General features: G+C 45.7%; 1 protein-coding gene across 2 annotated transcripts in view; it reads right to left on the bottom strand.

The window, feature by feature from the left end:
• The window catches only part of MCC (mutated in colorectal cancers), a 462268-nt gene that overhangs the window by 287328 nt on the left and 153306 nt on the right, over nucleotides 1-21634 (bottom strand). The window contains exon 1 of one of the 2 annotated variants that reach the window (XM_021084625.1): nucleotides 18578-19202. The exons of the other annotated variant lie outside the window; for it this stretch is intronic. Coding sequence (XP_020940284.1) covers nucleotides 18578-18634 — 57 coding nt within the window. The 5' untranslated portion in view covers nucleotides 18635-19202. Of the gene's footprint in view, nucleotides 1-18577; nucleotides 19203-21634 lie in introns of those variants that run through there. 2 annotated transcript variants of the gene reach the window in all.

Below are 21634 nucleotides of genomic sequence, written 5' to 3'. Positions count from 1 at the left end.
CTACTCCTGGGCATATGGAGGTTCCCAGGCTAGGGGTTTAATCGGAGCTGTAGCTGCCGGCCTACACCACAGGCACAGCAATGAGGGATCCTAGCCACATCTGTGACCTATACCGCAGCTCACGGCAACACCAGATCCTTAACCCACTGAGCGAGGCCAGGAATTGAACCCACAACCTCATCGTTCCTAGTCAGATTCGTTAACCACTGAGCCAACGACGGGAACTCCTCAAGTTTTTTATTTATTTTTACTTTTATTTTTTTCTAAGGCCTCACCTGCAGCATGTGGAAGTTCCCAGGCTAGAGGTTCAAATTGGAGCTATAGCTGCCAGCCTACCTCACAGCTACAGCTACACGGGATCTGAGCCTTGTCTGCGACCTACACCACAGCTCAGCTCATGGCAATGCTGGATCCTTAACCCACTGATGGAGGCCAGGGATCAAACACACATCCTCGTGGATACTGGTCGGATTTGTTTCCGCTGCACCACAACGGGAACTCCCAAAACTCAAGTTTGTTTTTTTTTTTGTTTTTTGTTTTTTTTGTCTTTTTGCTATTTCTTGGGCCGCTCCCGCGGCATATGGAGGTTCCCAGGCTAGAGGTCGAATCGGAGCTATAGCCACCAGCCTACGCCAGAGCCACAGCAATGCAGGATCCGAGCCGCATCTGCAACCTACACCACAGCTCACGGTAACGCCGGATCGCTAACCCACTGAGCAAGGGCAGGGACCAAACCCACAACCTCATGGTTCCTAGTCGGATTCGTTAACCACTGCGCCACGACGGGAACTCCCAAAACTCAAGTTTTTAAAAAAGAAAATATATCAAGGAAAACTTGAGGAAAATATGATATAACATAATAAGACCCAAGTATAATCCCTTTAAAAATATTAGTAACTAAGAGAACATACCAAAACACTACCTAATAGTGTAAGTTTTTTTACTCACTCATCGTCCAAATTAAGCACATGCATCACTTCTGTGATCATACCAGCAAACCCTTACCCCTCACCCTGCCCTTTCTTAAGGAAGAATCAAAGACAGAAATGCTTATGTGATATGATGAACTAACTGGATTTTCCTTTCAACTTTTTCAAAAATATGACTTAAAAAAGCACAACCTGTTTCAGTTATAATGGCAGATTCTGAAGCATGTATTTGTGTGCATGTATTACACATACATAAAACGCCAGAAAGCAGAGACTGTGGTCCTCTGACCTGCACTGGAGTACACAGAGCTCCATCTGCCTTCTTCATCCTACTCCTCGTCTGTGGGGTACATGAGGGCACACACCTACCGTGGAGAGGCTGGAATGAACTACAACATTAGCCTTCGACTCGTCTGCACTGTAAGTGAATAGCCATGACGACCAAAGATTGCCCAACTGACCTCTTTCTGAGCCCTATTAGCCCACATGTCCGCTTAGATGACCAACAGACATCTCAAATGCAGCATGCCGAAGTCCAGACTCATCATTCCCCACAAACTGGATTTTACAGGAAATTGCCAGTCTCGCCCATCAGCACAATCCTCTCAGAAACCGGGATATCAGCCCTAATGCCTCTCCCTCCCAGCAACCTACCAACTTACGCGGCAAGGCCAGGTCTTACCAATGCCAGTTCTACTGGCCATGACCACATTGTCAGAGAAGGCTACAGGCATCATGCAAACAGCAGAGACGTCTGAAATCAGATCCAAGGATAAACTTGGCCCTGCCAACTACTAGATCTATGACCTTGGGCCAGACCCTTAATCTCTGTCTGAGCTTCCGAATGACCCTAAGGATGGGACCTATGTCACAAGACTGTTGCAAAGTTTAAACAACCTCACACATTCAAAATGGGATGTTAAAGGCTAGGTGCTACACACGTGCTAGTGATCAATGGTGAACAGCAGCCACTCTGGTAGAAACTACCAAATCTGCAGGCCGGTACTTGTATTAAGTGCTATTACTGCAGAAATGCCCAATGCTATGGGAGCACAGGGGAGAGGGTGGAATCTAGGATGAGAATGTCAGGGAAGATTTTCAAGTGAATTAATACTTTAAGTCCTATAGGATGAGCAGGAGGCACATATGCGAAGGTGGAGGATATGGGTAGAGAATCAGCAGAGCAACAGCAACTGTGAAGTTCTAAGGTCAAGACACAACCAGGCACCTAGAAGGTATTGCAAGGAGTTGCGTTGGCTGGAGGGCAGCATGTGAGGGTGAGAAGTGGCCAGATATGGCTGGAGAGGTGGCCAGATATGGCTGGAGATGTCACCAGGGGCTAAGGAGCGGGTACCATGAAATGAAGGTTGTAAGCAGGGAAATGACACTTTTAAAAAATGCATGCAAAGTCCTTAGCACTTCTGAGCGCTATTCCTAAATACTGTAACTGCCTTCATTTTTATTACTATATATATCTCCAGTTTAAGCTGTCCAGAAATTTACAGTCTTATGTCTTTGTGTGTGGGGGGGGGGGTATTTTCAGGGCCACCCCCACAGCATATGGAGGTTCCCAGGCTAGGGGTCTAATCAGAGCTGTAGCTGCTGACCTACACCACAGCTCATGTCAATGCCGGATCCTTAACCCACTGAGCGAGGCCAGATATTGAACCTGCATCCTCATGGATCGTCGTAGGGATATTTACCACTGAGCCACAATGGGAACTCCTATATATATTTTTTGCTTTTTAGGTCTGCACCCATGGCATTTGGAAGTTCCCAGGCTAGGGGCTGAATTGAATCTACAGCTGCTGGCCTACACCACAGCCATAACAACTTGGGATCCGAGCCACATCTGTGACCATACAGGTCACGGCAATGCCGGATCCCTAACCCACTGAGCAAGGCCAGGGATGGAACCAACATCCTCATGGATCCTAGTTGGGTTCGTTAACCACTGAGTCACAAAGGGAACTCCCCTAGAGTATTTTTAAAAAGCAGTTGGGGAGTTCCCATCGTGGCACAGTGGTTAACGAATCCGACTAGGAACCATGAGGTTGCGGGTTCGGTCCCTACCCTTGCTCAGTGGGTTAACGATCCGGCGTTGCCGTGAGCTGTGGTGTAGGTTGCAGACGCGGCTCAAATCCTGCATTGCTGTGGCTCTGGCGTAGGCCAGTGGCTACAGCTCCGATTGGACCCCTAGCCTGGGAACCTCCATATGCCGCAGGAGTGGCCCAAAGAAATAGCAAAAAGACAAAGAAAAAGAAAAAAAGAAAAAAAAAAAAAAGGAATTGGCACAATATTGTAAATCAACTATAATTTAAAAAAAAAAAACAGAAAAAAAAACAATTTAAAATGTTTTCTCAATTTATTTGGTGGATTAAAGGCAGAGCTGTAAAGGGAAAATCCCATCAGTCTTCACCTGGTCTCTTTGACAATCAGAAGAACAATGAGAAGGTTAACTTCTTATTTAAGTCATAAACCTCGGAACTCTCCACATAACCGATTATGCTAGCTTCTCAACTGCAACTGCGGTGCTAAGTAGTATTTGTAAGACACCACATCAGCCTCATCATTTCATAGCATAATGTGTTCCAATCTTCCCATCCAGCCCACATAAGCACCAGAATCACCCAAAGCATCATGCACTGATTGCTTTCATGAAAATGTGATTCTACCACCGAGTTCCAGCGCAGTTGATGAAATCTAACCAGTAACCCAGACCTCGCTGGAATCCCTTATTAGCTGCATATCGAAACCTACGAACACTGATATTTTTAGAAACCTAAAGTAGTGAAATGAATTGAAATCTTTACTATTCCCATTAGATTACGAAACAGTCACCCAAAGAAAACTACTTAACATCTCTGTCATTTACAAATGATGGCTGAAGCTTTACTACAGGGACTTCCCTACCTTTATAAGGATGTCCCTTTGCATGTAGGGCGCAATCACATATAGAATTATTCTCCACGCCCTCAACCTTAAATACTAAATACTCATTTCTGTTTTGAGAAGAAACCTGGATAAGGCTAGAGGCATTAAGTTACCACTCTCATGAGTTGTAACAATTTTACTTTAATCAGAGTATTAATGAACAATAACTTAAACAGGATGCTCCTAAGCACCGGCACAATATTGTGCATCAGAGTTTGGGTCTATTGAAGGCAACATATTCTATTATTATCATCATAATTACCATTATTATCATTATTACTATTTGGCCGTGCCCGTGGCATGTGGAAGTTCCCAAGCCAGGGACAAAACCCACACCACAGCGGTGACAACGGATCCTTAACCCACTAGAACACCAGGGAATTCCAACATGTTTTTAAAAGTATAGATTTAGCCTCTGATATGCACAAAGGGAGGGAGTATTTGCAAGATGAAACAGAAGTTATTTTGCACCATATTGCTTCACTTGAAGTATTCCAACAAAATATCTGCACTGCCATCCTTCACATTCATCTTTTTTAACATGGTAACACAGTCTAATTCTAGCTCTGGGAGCTACTCCCACCATCCCAGGACTAGGACCTGCTTCCAAGCGGTCTCCTGAGCCAGGTTCAGATACCCCATGAGATTCAGCTAGAAGCAAAGCTCTCCAACCCCAGTTGTACTGGGTGGGCTCCTCAGGCCAAGTGTTCGCTTTCAGAAGGAGATGTAGGGTAACTTCAAGGAGGGGGGGCCTGGGCGGGGGCAGCGGGGAAGCTCGCAGCACTAACTGGTACAAAAGCATTGCCTTCTATCTTTGAGTCTCCTTGCATCTTTTTCTCATTCATAACTGCCACGTGTCCTGGCAACCACACTGCAATAATGGGCTCTGAGAATAATACATTTCTCCAGCCCCTGGCCACTCCCCTACCAGGTAAGCCTCTGAGACAGAGAAATCCGTGAAAGATCAGACGACAGAGCGCTCAGGATTAAGTCAGAGGAGCAGGCAGTGTTGCCAGACATCACAGGAGGCTTGACACAGCATTAACTGGGAGATGACAAAGGCCTCCTGGAGCCTGGCATGAGTCTTCATACGAGAGGCAGGAGGGAGGAGGACAAAGAACACTGACTCCAGAAGCTTCTGTATTACACAAGACCTGCACTTCTCCTTTTACCTGTCAGGTATTCGCATGGATCTGGGTTGGAGATACGGACTTGTGAGGCAACAGCTTAGAGATGGGCGCTAAAGCCACAGGAACGAGTAACTTCACTGTAGGAGCCTTCTTAGAGATAAGCCGGAGATGGGAGCTCAAGGGAACCAAAAGTGAGACATCAGAGCCCAGGATTTGGGTCTATGGCTCATGCACGTTTCCTTCCCATGGCTCTCAAGTATATGCTCTTGAGCATATGATCAAACTGTCTAACAACTTCGAAGCCCAAGAGAGAATGTTGCACCACTTTCTCCTTTCTGACCATTAGACAAAACCTTGCTTTTAAAAAATTCTTCCAAGTGGAAGAGTTAGCTGTAAACAGAAATGGACACGGCCTTCATTGCTGGGAGGCGGGCACACATCCCAAGTCCTCTCAAACCCACTTACCAAGGCTTCCCCTTCTGCTTCAGCAGATGAGCCTCCCTCATCAGTTACTGCTCTCCAGGCAAAGCTCCCCAAGAGCTGCTGCAACTTTCTTACGGTAAACAGATTACAGCTTTTAAGGGGATCACAAAGTGTGCATCACTGATAAAACCTTATCTCCGGGGAGTTCCTGTTGTGGTGTAGCAGAAACGAATCCGACTAATATCTGCGAAGACTCGGGTTCAAACCGTGGCCTTGCTCAGTGGGCTAAGGATCTGCTATTGCCGTGAGCTGTGGTATAGGTCGCAGATGTGGCTTGGATCCTGTGTGGCTGTACCTGTGGCATAGGCAGGCAACTGTAGCTCTTATTTGACCCCTAGCCTGGAAACTTCCATATGCTGTGCATGTAGCCCCAAACAGAAAAAAAAAAAAAAAAAAAACCCTTATCTCTGTGAAAGAAATAGTTATGCAACACATGAACATCATGTGTCTCTCTGCAATGCAATCCGTACTCTGGGCGTGGGCAGTGGCCTGCCGTGCCTTCCCTCTCCCTATTATGCTATCAACTAGGATGGTTGTCCTAAGGTCAATCTCAGGCACAGACCGTCTGAGAGTACTTTGGCTGGGACGAAATTAGGACAAATTAAATAAAAATGATCAGCAAAATGAAATTTAAAAAGCAACTGGTTCCCTGGTGGTCGAGTGGTAAGGATTTGGTGCTTTCACTAGTGTGGCCCAGGTTCAATCCCTGGTCTGGGAACTGAGATCCCACATTAAGCCGCTGCAGGCTGAGCCCAAAAATAAATAAATACAAATCAAAAGCAATTAGTACTGCCACTTGTTAGCTCATTAACATGTGGTTCTACCAATCCAAAAAAGGAAATAACTTTCTTTTCTAAGACTTGCCAATATTTGGAAGAACGTTTTCCCAGATAATGAGCTTTTGGCATTAAGGTCCAGAGGAAAACCATCAGCAGGCCGTGAGACTCTTAGGATTCCTGGATATCGTCTTCATGAAAAATCTGACTCCACTTAAGAATTACTTTTAGAGAGTTCCCGCTGTGGTACAGCGGAAACGAATCTGAATAGTATCCACTAGCGTCTGTGAGGACGCGTGTTTGATCCCTGGCCTTCCTTGGTGGGTGGGGGATCTGGCATTGCTGTGAGCTGTGGTGTAGGTCACAGACGTGGCTCAGATCCCTCGTGGCTGTGGCTGTGGTATAGGCTGGCAGCACTAGCTCCAATTCGACCCCTAGTCTGGAAACTTCCACATGCCGCAGGTTCAGGCCTAAAAGGCAAAAAAAAAAAAAGAATTACTCTTAAATTATTTTAGTGTCCATTAAAACCACAGCCAATAATGTTCTGTTTGTAGTAGCAAAATAATAACACTATTACTGTAAGCGTTAACAAACAGTATTTACCAGGCACTTTGATAAGCACCACATACGCTATGTCTTCACAACATCTGTCTAAGTTATTATTGTCTAACTTATCATTACCATTTTGTAGTAGGTAATGTGTGGCCCAGAAAACTAACTTTCCCCACATTGCTGAGCTAAGAAGTGGCAGAGCTATGATTTCCACACAACTTTGCCACACAGAGTTTTTCAGAAAGACCAACGGAGTTGACCCATCAAGTGACTTGGCCCAGAGGAGAAGTGAGTCAAGAAGGCAGCCAAAAAACAGAGGCCTTTCCTAGTCATTAAACATATCCCCTAGCCCTAAGATATCACCACTGCTAGCTGGGACATTTTACTGCCAAATACGAAGATGTCCCATCTTTGACATTTGGGAAATTAAAGGGTGGGAAGGTAGCTTTATCAGCATGCGACACTTTCTTTGGCCATAATTACATGTATGTCCAGACAGTATTTTGAAAAGCAGCTCAGAAGCCCCAAATGAGAAACGGTCTTAGAAGTCACTCTATCAATCATACCAGAAAGCATACTGCTTCCCACCCCATGCTTGCATCAAAGCATCCTGGAAAGGGGGGATACCAATTTAAGTTTAAATCTACCCATAGGAAGTAAAAACTCCTGTCCTGGGGTCCGACTCTCCTATTTTCCTTCCCCCTCCTCACTATTAACCCTCTCTTAATAATCAGCCCAGGCAAAGTAGCCCCTGGACTATCTCGCTCCCACAGTACTATTCCACGCTTACTCTCATCCAAACACTTAATCAAAAGTGCTCCCAATCAAGCATGAAAATAAATTAGATTTTGGTTTAACCAGGCTTAGATTCACAGCACCAAGAAATAAAGTAACAGTTATCTAATCTAACAGGCCAGCTGCAGACTTCCTGGCTACTCTCCACAGGCCCCTCTTGCTAAAGCCCTCTCTTAAAAATCCTCTTTCAATATTATGGAATCACCCCATGTCAGTGGAGCAATGTAACTAACTCTTCAAATGCCATGGTCATAACTCTTCACTCTGAGGCCTGCCTAACGTGGCTCAGGATCATCTAGTGTGTCCAGAGGCAGGGCTGCTGGTTCCCAGCCTGTGAAATGAGCCCTGGGTCCACGACCAGGCAGGAAGCCACTTCTTCCTGGATACCACGGAGGAAGGAGCCTCCTGTGCTTGTGCGAGGAGAAGCAATTTTCCTCGGAGAAGCAGTTTATGCTCATGCCTCACTGCACAGTCGCTCTAAGTCCATTTGGAAATAGCAAGGAGCCAGCAGTCATGCAAAGACCCAAGCACAGAAAAAATCAGACCTGGAGAAAGGAGAAAAGGGATGGGGAATTGGTATATATGAAGAACTCCTGGAGTTCCCATTGTGGCTCGGTGGGTTATGAACCAGACTAGTTAGTATCCATGAGGACGCAGGTTTGATCCCTGGCCTCGCTCAGTGGGTTAGGGATCTGGCATTGACATGAGCTATGGTGTAGGTCACAGACAGGGCTCAGATCTGGTGTTGCTGTGGCAGTGGTATAGGCTGGCAGCTATAGCTCTGACTGGAACCCTAGCCTGGGAACCTCCATATGCTACAGGTGTGGCCCTAAAAAGCAAAAAAAAAAAAAAATTAGACTATTATAAAACATATACTTTAAAGCAAGACTCCTAGTGGTTAGGACTCAGTGCTTTCACAGCAGCAGCCTGAGTTCCATTCCTGATCTAGGAACTGAGATCCCACATCAAGCCTCAAACAAAACAAAACAAACAAAAAACAAAGCAAAATCCAAACACATACTTTAAAGCAAATCCTGTGATGCAGAAATTGCGGAAGTTGAGGCAGAAGAGGAAAAATTATCCCTGGAAGTTAAGGGGAAAAAGTCCTGGGTTCTATATCTTCTCCTCCGCCACTAGCCTGCTACTTTCCTGCCTCAGTTTCCTCATCAGCTATGAAAATGGTTTGGATAAAATAAATTGCAAATCAAAGAACAGCTTAATGGTGCCACCCAACAGGAGCGCCCCCTTTGTCTAAACCCAGGCTTACCTGGCCACTTTCTGGTCATCATCTGACTGCCAAATAGCTTTTCAATAGGAAAAAACTGTCAGTATTCCAGGTTCCTTGGAGCTACATTGGTTATAAATCAATAAACTGATTTGAAAGTTCATAAAAATAAAGTATTTCTAAACAGTGGGAGGAAATTGGTCCAAGTGACAGCAGAAAGAGCCCAGTTTTCTTAATTCAGAACCCACCTATATTGTGCATCATCAGCATCCATCAACACTGAACCATCCATCAAGGGAAGGCAGTTTTCAAATCGTTCTTGGCCAGTGTCCACACCACTCACTTCTTTAAACCATTCCTTTTAAGGGGAAAATACACTCTCATACACTGAAGATGTCCAAAAATCATTATAGTTTATTTTTAAAGCACCTAACAATTATTTCTGATTGGAGAAAATGACACCCTCTGAAAGTCTGGGGCTACGCAAAGGCTTTAAGAGAGTGAAAGAAACTAAAAGAGAAGCATCTGACTCATCACTCTACCCACTTCTGAAAATACTTTCTTTCACTGGCTTTTGGGCCACAACCTTCCTGGCCTTTTCTTTGCCAGGTTCTTCTCTTCCAGAGGACATCTCCTTGCCCCTACCCCACAATAAAAACACAGATATACAGGAAAAGGATTTTTTTAAAAAGTCATTTGAAACATATATCCAAAACACTCCAGAGAAATCTAGATTCTTCTCCAATGCCTATGAGGCTATAGGTGACTTGGCCAGAACTATTTGCTCAGACCTCACCTCCTTCCACTCTCCCCTTGGCACCACACTCCCGGCCACATCACCTCCTTGCTGACACACACCACGCATGCTCTGGCCTCTGCACCTTGACCCTTGTTCATTCTACTGCCTGAAGTGATCATCTTCATGTTTGCATCACTCTCTTCCTCCTTGCACTCAGGTCTCCATTCAAAGATACCCACAGACAGGTCTGCCCTCAGCACTATGGTAACTATGGTAACGCCCCTCCCCCCTTCTCCCTCCCTTTCTTTCATTTTTTTTCCTTTTTGCTTTTTAGGGCCACACCTGGGGCATGCTAGGGGTCAAATCGGAGCTACAGCTGCCAGCCTATCCCACAGCCAAGCAGGATCTGAGTCACTTCTGTGACCTACACCACAGCTCACAGCAACACCAGATCCTTAACCCATTGAGCGAGGCCAGGGATCAAACCTGCAGCCTCAACGTTCCTTGTTGGATTCATTTCCACTGCGCCACAATGGGAACTCCTGTTCCTGCCTTCAAAGATCTCATAGTCTCCCAGGGCGGCCGAGGATATTAAAATAAGTGTTCTGAGCACAGATGAGGGAAGGATCGACTACCCTGGGAGGCTGAGAAGAAGCCAGGCAGAAGCAAGCAGTCACTGCACATGTGCCATGTACTCTGTGGACAAGTCCACACAACCCAGAGGAAACAGAGACAAGCAATTACTGCCACTCTTACCCTGCAACCGACCAGAAGACTCCACTGCTTTTCTAATTGCCAGGCCATCTTTTTCCACGTTGGCATTCTTCCCTTGACAACTGCTTCAGTATTGCTCACAATTCCAGCTGGGGTCGTTAACTGATGTGCATGCACGCACACTGAAGTTTCCGGAAACTTTCTGTTTGCAGGTAATGGAACACTACAGCCTTTGGCTAAAGATACATTTCCATCTTGGGCCCCAAAGTTTCCGCCACGTGTTCCAAGCAGTGATCAAGCCTCATGACAAGAGATCTGCCTCAAAATATCCCACCAACTAAAGCATCAAGTAGCTTAAGCACACAATCTTCCCAGCCCAACAGACTTTGATTGCTATGTACAAAGTTAACAACCCTAACCTATAGCTTTCTGCATGGCAAGTAGAATCAACAGCTGCTAATGCTGAGTTGTTGTTTTTTTTTTCCTAGACAGCCTCACTGTTTAACTCTTCTGCCGAGTTTCAAAAACATTTTGAAGGATGTACACATGCAAAGTGCTTTATAACTTCAGTCACTCCTGATGATAACGCAAACCTTCCAAAAGGTGTCCTCCTTCTCAAGAGTATTAATTTTGGCTGTTTCTGATCAGCAAGAGAAAAAGGACATTTCCTAGAAAGAAGGGATGGCTTTGTGGTCTCAGCAAATATTTACTCTATAAATTGAATGTCTGCTTACCTAGGTAATCCAGTTTATTCTTTTCTTGTTTCTTTCAAGAATGAAAGATGGCCACTTACCGTTAGGGATTTATCTCTGCCTTGCCAGCCCCTCATTGATATAAAAATCCACATCCTATCTACTACCAATTTTCTGTCTTTTTTTGGCTTGTCTGATTCTGTAATCCCACCAACATAAACCTCCTTCCCAGAATCTAGAGATTACTTAAAATGTCATCTTGGTTTTCTGAAATTTCTCTCCTTGGATCAAAGCCTAAATGTGAAATCGTTGTTCATCACCAACTTCTTAAGCTTGCCATAAGGCGGCTTTTATTTTCCAGGGACAGTCTGGCTTCGGAGGAAGCCTTCCCCATGACTGGCACTGGGTAAATGAGCTTCGGGCAGCTCTGAAAGCAGCACCTTGAGTTGACTCCCTGAGTCAACATTCCCTACTTGGGATGGACGCCCCCATTCAAAGTTCTGGCACCTCAAGTCTGGTACCCATGGTTCTGTACATAATGCCTCAATAATGCCTGTCTTGGGATTCATTTCAAAACTTCCTGACTGGGCAAAGCACTTCCTCAGAATCAGGGTTCTCGCTCTTATCTCAGGCCTACAGCCCCCTCAGTTCCTGATCTCCTGCCTGGTCTTGGCCTGACTTCCTCCCCTCATCGCACTTCTCCTTCCCTTGTTCCCTGACTACCACCTGGTTCCGGCCACACTCCATCTACGCGTCCTCGCCTGCTGGGTTCAATGGCACACAGTTTGGCCGGCATCTTCAGCACAGGTTTCCTCGGGACCAGGCCACCAGCAGCTGCCTTGCTGTGCAGTTCTGGCATCTACCTGACCAGCTTTTTCATCAGCCTCATCACTCTGCAGCCCCATAGGACTTACCAAGGGCTGGAGAAGCCTAGAGCCCCACCTGCAGGGTGAGAGCCCTAATTCTTGTGACAAAGGAAATCTTACTCTCATCCTGGCAGCTCACACAATGCAGCACTAATTCCTGGGATGATGCAGCGCACACGGCCAGTGGGACAGAGGGCTTGGTGCCGCTCCCTCCCCTGTAAGGACCAGGGACAGAAGGAGGGCCTCCTGTATCAATAAATCTGCTTTTAAGGCTCTAGAAAATCACTGTCGAGAATTCTTCAGATACTTAAAGGTGATGGCAATGACCATATTCATTTCATGCTTACAAAAGCATTTATCTGGGTACCATGTAGAGATTACAGTGCAAATAAAGTTCAACTGGCTTAGGAAATGGAATACTCCCTCCTAGGAACATGTGACCAAAAAAGCTGAGAGCAGTAACAAAAACTAACAAAATCAAACAGTGTTTGACGAGTAGATTCTGAAACAGGACTACCTGGGCTCAAATTCTGACTTCACCATTCACAGTCTGTGTAATCTTGGTAAAGGTTTTCACCTCTTTATGCCTTAATTTCTCCACCTGCAGCATGGGCATAACAGAAGGTATCTCCGAGGGTCTTTGGATAATCAAGTATGTCGATACCTGGGAAAAGCTTACAAAGTGTTACCTATTATAGAAGTTTCCATCGTGACGCAGTGGAAACAAATCTGACTAGGAACCATGAGGTTTTGGGTTCAATCCCTGGCCTCCCTCAGTGGGTTAGGGATCTGACACTGGTGGGGGCTGTGGGGTAGGTCACAGACTCGGCTCAGATCTGGTGTTGCTGTGGCTGTGGTGTAGGCCAGTGGCTGTAGCTCCAATTCAACCCCTAGTCTGGGAACCTCCATGTGCTGCATGTGACAGGAAAAAAAAAAAAGTGTTACCTATTATAAATCACTAACTTAATAGCTAAAAAGGATGAAATAAAACAAAAACTACTGCCAGCCATTGGGAATTTAGAGACTGGGATTTTAGACATGGCTCTTGTTGTGTGACCTCTGTTGTAGATTAAAAATGGTTGCAAATTCTTTATCTCATCCCCCTTGAAGAGGTGAGATCTATTTCTTCACTCCTTTGAATCTGGGCTAAGGATGCAGCTCTTTTAACCAAAACACAGGCATGACCTTGTGCCAATTTCAGCCCTACATTTTAAAAAAATCGGCTGCTTCCACCTCCTCCTTAGAACCCAGCTGCTAGGCTGAGAGGAAAGCCAAGCAACACATGGACAGGCCCAGTAGTGGAGAAGTGAGGTGGTCTCCAGTCCACAGCCAGAGTCAGTTTGCCAGCCATGCCATTTTGGAAGCACAGCTTCCGGCTGGAGTCACAGACCCAAATCATACACCCCCCCCCAGCTCCACCCAAAACTGGGAAAGCGTGAGCTAATAAGGTTGTTTAAGATTCCAAATTTGGTGGGTAGTTTGTTATATAGTGATAGGCTGCAAAAAAAAAAAAAAAAAAAAAAAAAAGGCGTAAGACCAAGAACTTACCAGTTCCTCAACTTCTCTGCTTATAAAACAGGAATGAAGGAGAAAAAGCAAGGCATTCATTTAAACCTTTGTAGAACAACTACTATGTGCCAGCCTCTGGGACAGGTTGTGACACTTTTATTATGATGCTTATGGCCTGTATCTAAAACAGACATGAGACAACTCATTACAATGAACTTTGAGTCCATAAGGACAGAAGAGTATAAAGGGGAGTTCCTGTTGTGGCTCAAGAGGTAACGAAGCCAGCTAGTATCCATGAGGACTCAGGTCGATCCCTGGCCTCGCTCAGTGGGTTTAAGATCCAGCGCTGCAGTGAGCTGTGGTGTAGGTCACAGACGAGGCCCAGATCCCACATTCCTGTGGCTGTGGTGTAGGCTGGCAGCTCTAGCTCTGGAACTTCCATATGCCTAGGGTGCAGCCCTAAAAAGACAAAAAAAGAGGAGTTCCCGTTGTGGTGCAGCGGAAATGAACCCAACTAGGAATCATGAGGTTGCAGGTTCGATCCCTGGCCTTGCTCAGTGGGTTAAGGATCGGGCATTGCCCTGAGCTCTGGTGTACGTCGCAGACGCGGCTCAGTTCTGGCATTGCTGTGGCTGTGGTGTAGGCCAGAGGCTACAGCTCTGATTAGACCCCTAGCCTGGGAACCTCCATATGCCACTAGAGTGGCCCTAAAAAAGCCAAAAAAAAAAAGAAGTACAAAGGGATGCAGGAATACTGCACCATCTCACAGTCCCTTCCAACTCATATTTTGTAACCTGATGATTTAGATTAAGCACTTCTGTGAGACAGCCACTTAGAGATAGTCATACAAGATTATCCAGAGAACAATTTTCTCCTATACAAATCCACTTCTTAATTAGAAGATCAATCAAGATAGGGTTTCCATAGCCACCCAACAAGTGAACAGGGAAAGCATGGAGAGTTGCCTCTATAACCTACATTCAGGAGTGGAATCATTTTATGAAAGAGGCTTTGAATGAAGCAATAAAGCCAGAGTAAGGAAGTATGATTTCCCAGGGCAACTAGAGTTTCAAAGTAAACAGTGATAGGAGAATTTTATCTATTCATTGTATAATGCCTAAAAGGCAAAGAAGATCCTTCTGGTCAATGAATCTATGACAAACAAGGCAAGAATATACAACAAAGGAAAGACAGTCTCTTCAGTAAGTGGTGCTGGGACAGCTGGGAGCTACAGGTAAAATAATGAAATTGCAACATTTTCTAACATCATACACAAAAATAAATTCAAAATGGATTAAAGACCTAAATGTAAGACTGGATATTATAAAACTCTTGGAAGAAAATAGAGGCAAAATACTCTTTTGACATAAATCACAGTGATGTCTTTTTTGGATCTACCTCCTAGAGTAATGATAATAAAAACAAATAGAAACAAACGGGACCTAACCAAACCTAAAAGTCTTTGCACAGCAAAGGAAATCATAAACAAAACAAAAAGACAACCCACAAAATGAGAAAATACTTGCTAATGAAGCAACTGACAAGGAATCAATCTCCAAAATATACAAACAGCTCATACAGCTCAATATAAAAAAAAAAAAATCAAAAAATGAGTAGAAGATAAAAATAGACAATTCTCAGAGTTCTGAATGTCCACAAGCAGAGACCATCTTACTGTCTCTTATAATCTTCAACAGGATCTTAAATAGCTTTTGTTCAAAATAAAGACACAAAAGGAACACACTTGTGAATTTCCTGTTTTTCCATTTTTAAGGTTTTTTTTTTTTTTTGGTCTTTTTGCTAGTTCTTGGGCCGCTCCCGCAGCATATGGAGGTTCACAGGCTAGGGGTCGAATTGGAGCTGTAGCCACCGACCTACGCCAGAGCCACAGCAACTCGGGATCCAAGCCGCATCTGCAACCTACACCACAGCTCGCGGCAACGCCGGATCGTTAACCCATTGAGCAAGGGCAGGGACCGAACCTGCAACCTCATGGTTCCTAGTCGGATTCATTAACCACTGCGCCACGACGGGAACTCCTATTTTTAAGTTCTAACACATACAAAACACCTCACCCAACACCCAGCTTTAGGTTTCCTAATTTTTTTCTTCCTGTCTTTTTTAGGGCCTTGCCCACAGCATACAAAGTTCCCAGGCGAGGGGTGGAATAGGAGCTGCAACCTGCTGGCCTACACCACAGCCACACCAACAGCAACACCAGATCTGAGCCATGTCTGTGACCTACACCACAGCTCATGGTAACGCCGGATCCTTGACCCACTGAGCAGGACCAGGTATTGAACCGCGTCCTCATGGATACTAGTCTGGTTGTTACTGCTGAGCCATAATGGCAACTTCAAGGTCTCCTAATCTTTATCCCTCAAACCCAAAGCCCTCTTTCTGCTCTCGCACCCAAGAACTGCTGGAGCACTGTAGGCAGAAGCCAGCATCTCAGTGCCGACCAAACCTGGCTGCACTCATGAATAGGACACAGCAGATGACAATTAGAAATTGATTGGAGTCCCTCCCCCTTGTTTAGAATGTTATGGAGTCAGTGTCAACACCCTTGTCAAAGAATCCATGACACCTGTGGTTAGAGGATCCTTGTAGAAGGGGTAAGCTCACAAGTCAACACCAATGAGGGAGGCCTCTTGTCTGTGATACCCAGGATAATGTGAGGCCCTTTCAGAGTTCTTCCTGCCCCTGAAATGCCTGGAGACCATCAGGCTGAATGTGACCCCACAGTGACCTCCAGATAGCATTGAGGCTCCTGGGCAATAAGAGATATGGCACTAAAGGAGCCTCTGGGGGTATTTATTAGCTCTGCTTCCAGGTGAGAAGGAGGAAGCCACCAACAAAAGAGGAAAGCAACTCTGCCTCCCAAGATGAAGTAAAACCAGTGTTTAAGGAAAAAGCTACAGCAAAAGAAACTCTGCTTCATCACAGACCTAATGTGAAAAATACAAATGAATTGTAGTTAAATCTATGGATCATACAGATAACTGCTCAATACATATCATAGAAAAGGCAAATTCTACAATTAGAATCATAAACTATGATAAACTGAACTGAGATTTAAGGTCCACAAGGTATGACTCATACAACTCTCTTTTGCTTACAAATTCTTTACATACACCCTACAATATGCACTTATGCCACAGGTGTGGCCCTAAAAACCAAAATAAACTATGTACAAAAACTAAAAATAATTATCGTTATAGTCCACTGCAACCACTCAATCTGCAGGGAAACGAAGGCTAAGGGACAGAGGGGACCCTAAATCAATGAACCTAGGAAGGCTAGGAAGAGGGCAGGGAATGAATGAGCAAACACTGAGGGAAAGGAGAGAAAATTTGGTAAAGGATATGGTTAAGGCAGAAACTTATTTTCTTCAGGACAAAACTATGTCCCACCATGCTCAAATATTACTATTTCAACTAATGCTAAGGCCACAAAGCACCCTCAGCTCTTTCATCTGGCCTTAAGTTTTCCAAGGAGCACTTCAGGAGCGACTATAACCAGGCAAAGAATGCAGAATTTTACCTCCCACTTGAGTTTCATAAATACTCTTGGTTCATCTAATACATTCACTGACTGTGCCAAGACTCTTCAAGTCAAGCCAGGCCGCTCTTTTCCATGTTCTAGCCAACTTCATCCTAAATCTGTGATTCGTTTTTAAACAAAAGTATCTGAACAGTACACTTCAGGTGATAGAGTTAAAGCTGTGACATAAAAACACATCATGTAAAGGGCCTGGCAAAGACCGCAAGATTCATGCCTTTAGTTTCACCTTCGCAAATGACCTTAAAAGATAAGTCAAAGGCTTCTTGAATAGTGTTATTAATGGAGCAGGGTCCTGAGTTCTGTTTTACATCTGCCTCTTCCCCCACATCCCATTTTTTAAGGCAAGTCCTCGCCCTTAACATCTCCCAGCTTTCTGCATCACAAGGAAAGACAAGGGGATTAGGACATGCCTCTCCCTCATGCAGCCAGTATCTCAAAAGGCTGTTCAAATCAGAGCAGGGACAGCACATCAGCAAGACACTTGGAGCACCAGGCAGGGGCCAAGAGCACTCACTGCTGGACACTAGCTGCAGACCTACTCGGATTTCCCCCATCTACTCCTCCCTCTCTTCCCCAGCACCAGCCCCCCGACCCCCTCAAGAGGGCTCCGTCCTTTCATTTTCCCTTCACGGTTGGTAATCTGACATCCCGTCGATCTACCTTTCGGCTCTTTTTACGGGTCTCCTTTCTTCCCCTTCCTATCTCCAGCCATCCTCAAGAAACACAGACTATTTATTCCACTTTTGCCCCATAAATGGCTCAATAATGGTGCCAAGAGGAAAATCCACAGCCGCCAAGCCTCCTGCAGCCTTCCTCTTCTCTTTCCGAGCGGCCAGTTCTGTAGGTTTCCCGTCACCACTTTTGAGGTATTCAAAGTGGCGCGGGGGCGGGAAGGGGGGAAAGTGCCAGAGGCATCCCTAAAGTCATCAAAAAAGGTGGCCTCCAGCATCTGACGCCTCCTGTATTTGCATATCGTTTGATGTCGCTTTAATTTCAAAGCAGGTCTCCAACACTCCAGTGGATTTGTTACTGTGAGAGCCAGGAATTGCAAATGCACTGGCCTCAAAGACTCGGGAGTCCAGTCCCGGGCAGGAAATAAAGTTCTAAACCGCTTTGATGTGCTTTCTCCCCACTCCCCTTCCCAGCGCGGGTCCTGCGTCTCCGCCGAGGAAAGACCACCTGGCCAGAGCGGAGCTAAACGCATCACACGTGGGAGCCAGTGGCAGCCCTAAGTACTCCGGTGAGCTCCCGGCCCCTCCAAAGAAAGCACTTACCATCAGCTTAGGCTCAGCTGGGATACCCCTGCATTTTGCCAACTACGAAAGGGAATGCAGTACACAAACTGGAGGAAGGGGTCGGGGGTGGGAAAGGACAGGGGACCCAGGCCACGGAGAGTTAAGACGCCTTGGCAACATGGTGAGAGCTTGTTTCTTTTTTAAGCCACTCGTTTCAGACTGAAATATCAAGCCCAGTTCAGGTCATTTCCTGAGTAGCACAACAAGTTACAGCACGATCCAGAAAAAAATCTATTAATCTTTAATTGCGCTGCCTCCAAACTTGGGAGCGCAAGGCGGGTGGGGGTGGGGCTGGGGGAGATAGGGAGGCAGGGGAATTTGTCGCCAAGCAAATGCCTAAGAAACCAGAGCTCCCGACCTCAGCTGTTCCTTACCTCACTCAGCTCGGCCGAGGAGTCGTTTCCATATTTCACGGCAACTCCAGAATTCATGACTGCACTTTTCAGAGCCGAGCTCCTCCTCCTCCAGGTCTCGGGGTTTACGAGTTGGGCTTAGCAGGCTGGCTCTCCACTGCTCGGTCTCTTCTGACACATTTTAGTCTAGACAGCCATTTTCACCCAGGACAGTGGTGAAGCCCAAACGAAGGATGCAGGCACTCCTCAAAGGAACAGAGCCGGCTCGCGTTTCACCGACGAGCCATTGCTGCAGGAGGCTGGGCGGCGTGGCGCGCTCGCAGCTGCCGCAGCGGCCGAGCCGGCGCGGGGACCCCGGGGCAGTGCCACCCTCGGCGCCGCCTCGCCTCTCCTACGGTGTCTCGCCGCCCCCCATCACCCAGCGGGAGGGCACCCCCAGCAGGATCGGGCCCCTTGAAGGGCTTTGGCGACCTCCGGAAGACACCGAAGCGGCGGGGCGAGGAAAATCCGCGCCTCGGGTTCCCGGGAAGGAAAGAAAGCGAGAGAGAGACGGAGCGGGGCTGCGCTTCACGCTGAAGTTTCCCGTTTGAATCGTCTGGAGTTGGAAGTGCTTTCTGATTGAACACAGCTGTCTAGCTGCTGGCTACGGCGTGAGCGGAGGAGGCGGGGCCAGAAAGAGAAAAGGAGAAAAAAAAAAAAAGGGAGGAGGTAGAGAGCAGCGGAGACCTTGCCGGGAGAGCGGGCATCCTTCCAGCCCTCTGCGATAGTAATTACAGAACCCAAGTCCAGGAGGAGAGAAGAAACAGGAAAATCCACCTGAGTAATTGTGCAGAAAAATGAAAAAAAAAAAAAAAAACCAAAAAACTTCGCTCCTAGTATCCACTTTCTATAATGTCAGAAGGTCGAGATAAATCTGAACACTGCACATTAAGCAGCGCTGTGCACTTATGGTACATTAAGACTTTACAGGAGTGTGCGGCGGTCATTTTCCCTGAATCAGCCTAAATTCACCACTGAGCGTGTAAATTCACTGTCAAACATCCTCATCCTCTCTCTCTCTCTCTCTCTCTCTCTCTCTCTCTCTCTGGGGCAGATTTTATTTTCTGTATATTCTTAATAAAGATCGAGATGCTCCATCACATGAAGGAGGTATGACAGGCTCAAAATTCCCACCCTCACACAGTCCTTAAAATTATTACATTTCCCATCAGCTTCAACCCCCAAGGCTTCCTTAAAAATCTTACACCTTATCTGAGCAGAGCTAGATTTGTATTTCTGGGGCATGGAGTATAACTCAGAAGTGACTCAAGTGGACTCCTGGAATCTGAGCTCCCCGCAGCCTTGAGTTTCCCCGAGGTAAAAAAAAAAAGTCCATGGGGGCGGTGGGGGTGGGGCTGAGATGTTCTCTCCATAAAGGTTCAAGTCCCACTGAATTTGAGATGCACTGAAAAATGTTCCTGTCCTTTAACAGTAGGTCTGCAGGATTGCTTAAAAGGCCTCATCAGTCACTGTCTACACAATGGGAACAAAATGTCTCCATCCGCCTCAATGACAGACCTTGGCATTTCCGGAAGCCTTCTATGAAAAAGCCATTGTATTGTTAATTACCAAGGACTTTTTTTTTTTTTTTTAATCAAGTAGGATGTTTATTTTGCTGTTTAAGAAGGAGCACAGATGGCGTTCCCATGGTGGCACAGAGGAAACGAATCTGACTAGGAACCATAAGGTGGAGCGTTCGATCCTGGCTCAGTGGGTTAAGGATCCTGCGTTGCTGCGGCTGTGGCTGTGGCATAGACCAGCCCCAACAGCTGCAATTAGACCCCTAGCCTGGGAGCCTCCATATGCTGTGGGTTCGACCCTAAAAAGGACAAAAATAAGTAAATAAATAAAAATAAAGAGAACTGGATACTTGCCATAAAAGCAGGACAAATGAGGATCTGTTGCAGTTCAAGGAGGGAAATGAGATTTTTGGCTGGGCTGGGTGGGAGAAGACTGTGAAGGAATCTTAGGAGAGGCAGCATGAGTTGATCTTTGAAGAATGGCTGAGCCCAGCAGAGATGGGGAGTGAGGAGAAGGTGTCCCAGGATGTGGGACCACTCTGGGAGAAAATGTGATGGAGACGGGAATGTGAACGTATGTGTGGGGAATGGCAGGTGTTCTATTTTGGAATGGAATCTGGATTAGATAGTGAGCTGAAGCCAGATGAGTGCCAGGCTAAAGAAATGGGACTTCTGATTGGCAGTGGTGGGGGGGGGAGCCTCTAAAGGTTTTTGAGCACAGAAATAATAGGATCAGAGATGTGCTTTTTTAGACATTCCAGTGGATCTGTATCACATTCATGAGTAACTAACATGAATTCAAACAGACTAGTGTTGAATGTGATTCTGGTGTTTAAAGAAACATATTTTTCATACTAAAACCAAGCAGATGACTTCATCTGGTGTTCAACCAAAAGAAAAGCGATCTGTTCCAAGAGTGGAGGAAAAATTGGCGGTGCTGAACTTATTAAGAAGTAATATGGCTGCAGATTCTCCTTTATGGGCAATATAAGGCATTTTCAAGAGCACTGTTGCCTATATGGGATTTTCTTCTTAAACAATGACTTTAATACTTAATCCCCACTATAATCTGGCAGCAGTAATGTAGTAAATTGGAAGTAGGAAATGGACTTGCCAACTGGACTATCCCAACAATCCAGCAAGAGGCGAAAAGGGCCTGAATTGATTTGGGATGATGGAAATGGATGGGAAGGGCAGACATAAGAGGTTCTATAGAAAGATAGTAGACAGAAACTGTAGTGGAAAGAGGAGAGCTTAAAAATGCCTTGTAGATCTAGAACTTGGCGGAGTGGGTTTGGGAGAAATGTCCTCGACAAAAACTTATTTCCAGAGAAGAAATAAGTTCAGGAGGAAACTATATCTGGGATCTCCCTAAGTTTAAGGTGGCATCTTTGTCAGTTTGGGGTGGCAGAGTCAAGTGGAAATGTTTAGAAGGAAACTTGAAAAGAACCAATAGAGATCAATCAAGGTTGAGACAGAGATGGAAGTGAGGGGTTTCCCCTATTAGAATAATACCTAA

The sequence above is a fragment of the Sus scrofa genome, chromosome 2 (genome assembly GCF_000003025.6).
Source record: "Sus scrofa isolate TJ Tabasco breed Duroc chromosome 2, Sscrofa11.1, whole genome shotgun sequence".
Taxonomy (NCBI): domain Eukaryota; kingdom Metazoa; phylum Chordata; class Mammalia; order Artiodactyla; family Suidae; genus Sus; species Sus scrofa.
The sequence above is the reverse complement of the archived record's forward strand: the minus strand, read 5'-3'. Positions and strand labels throughout refer to the sequence as shown.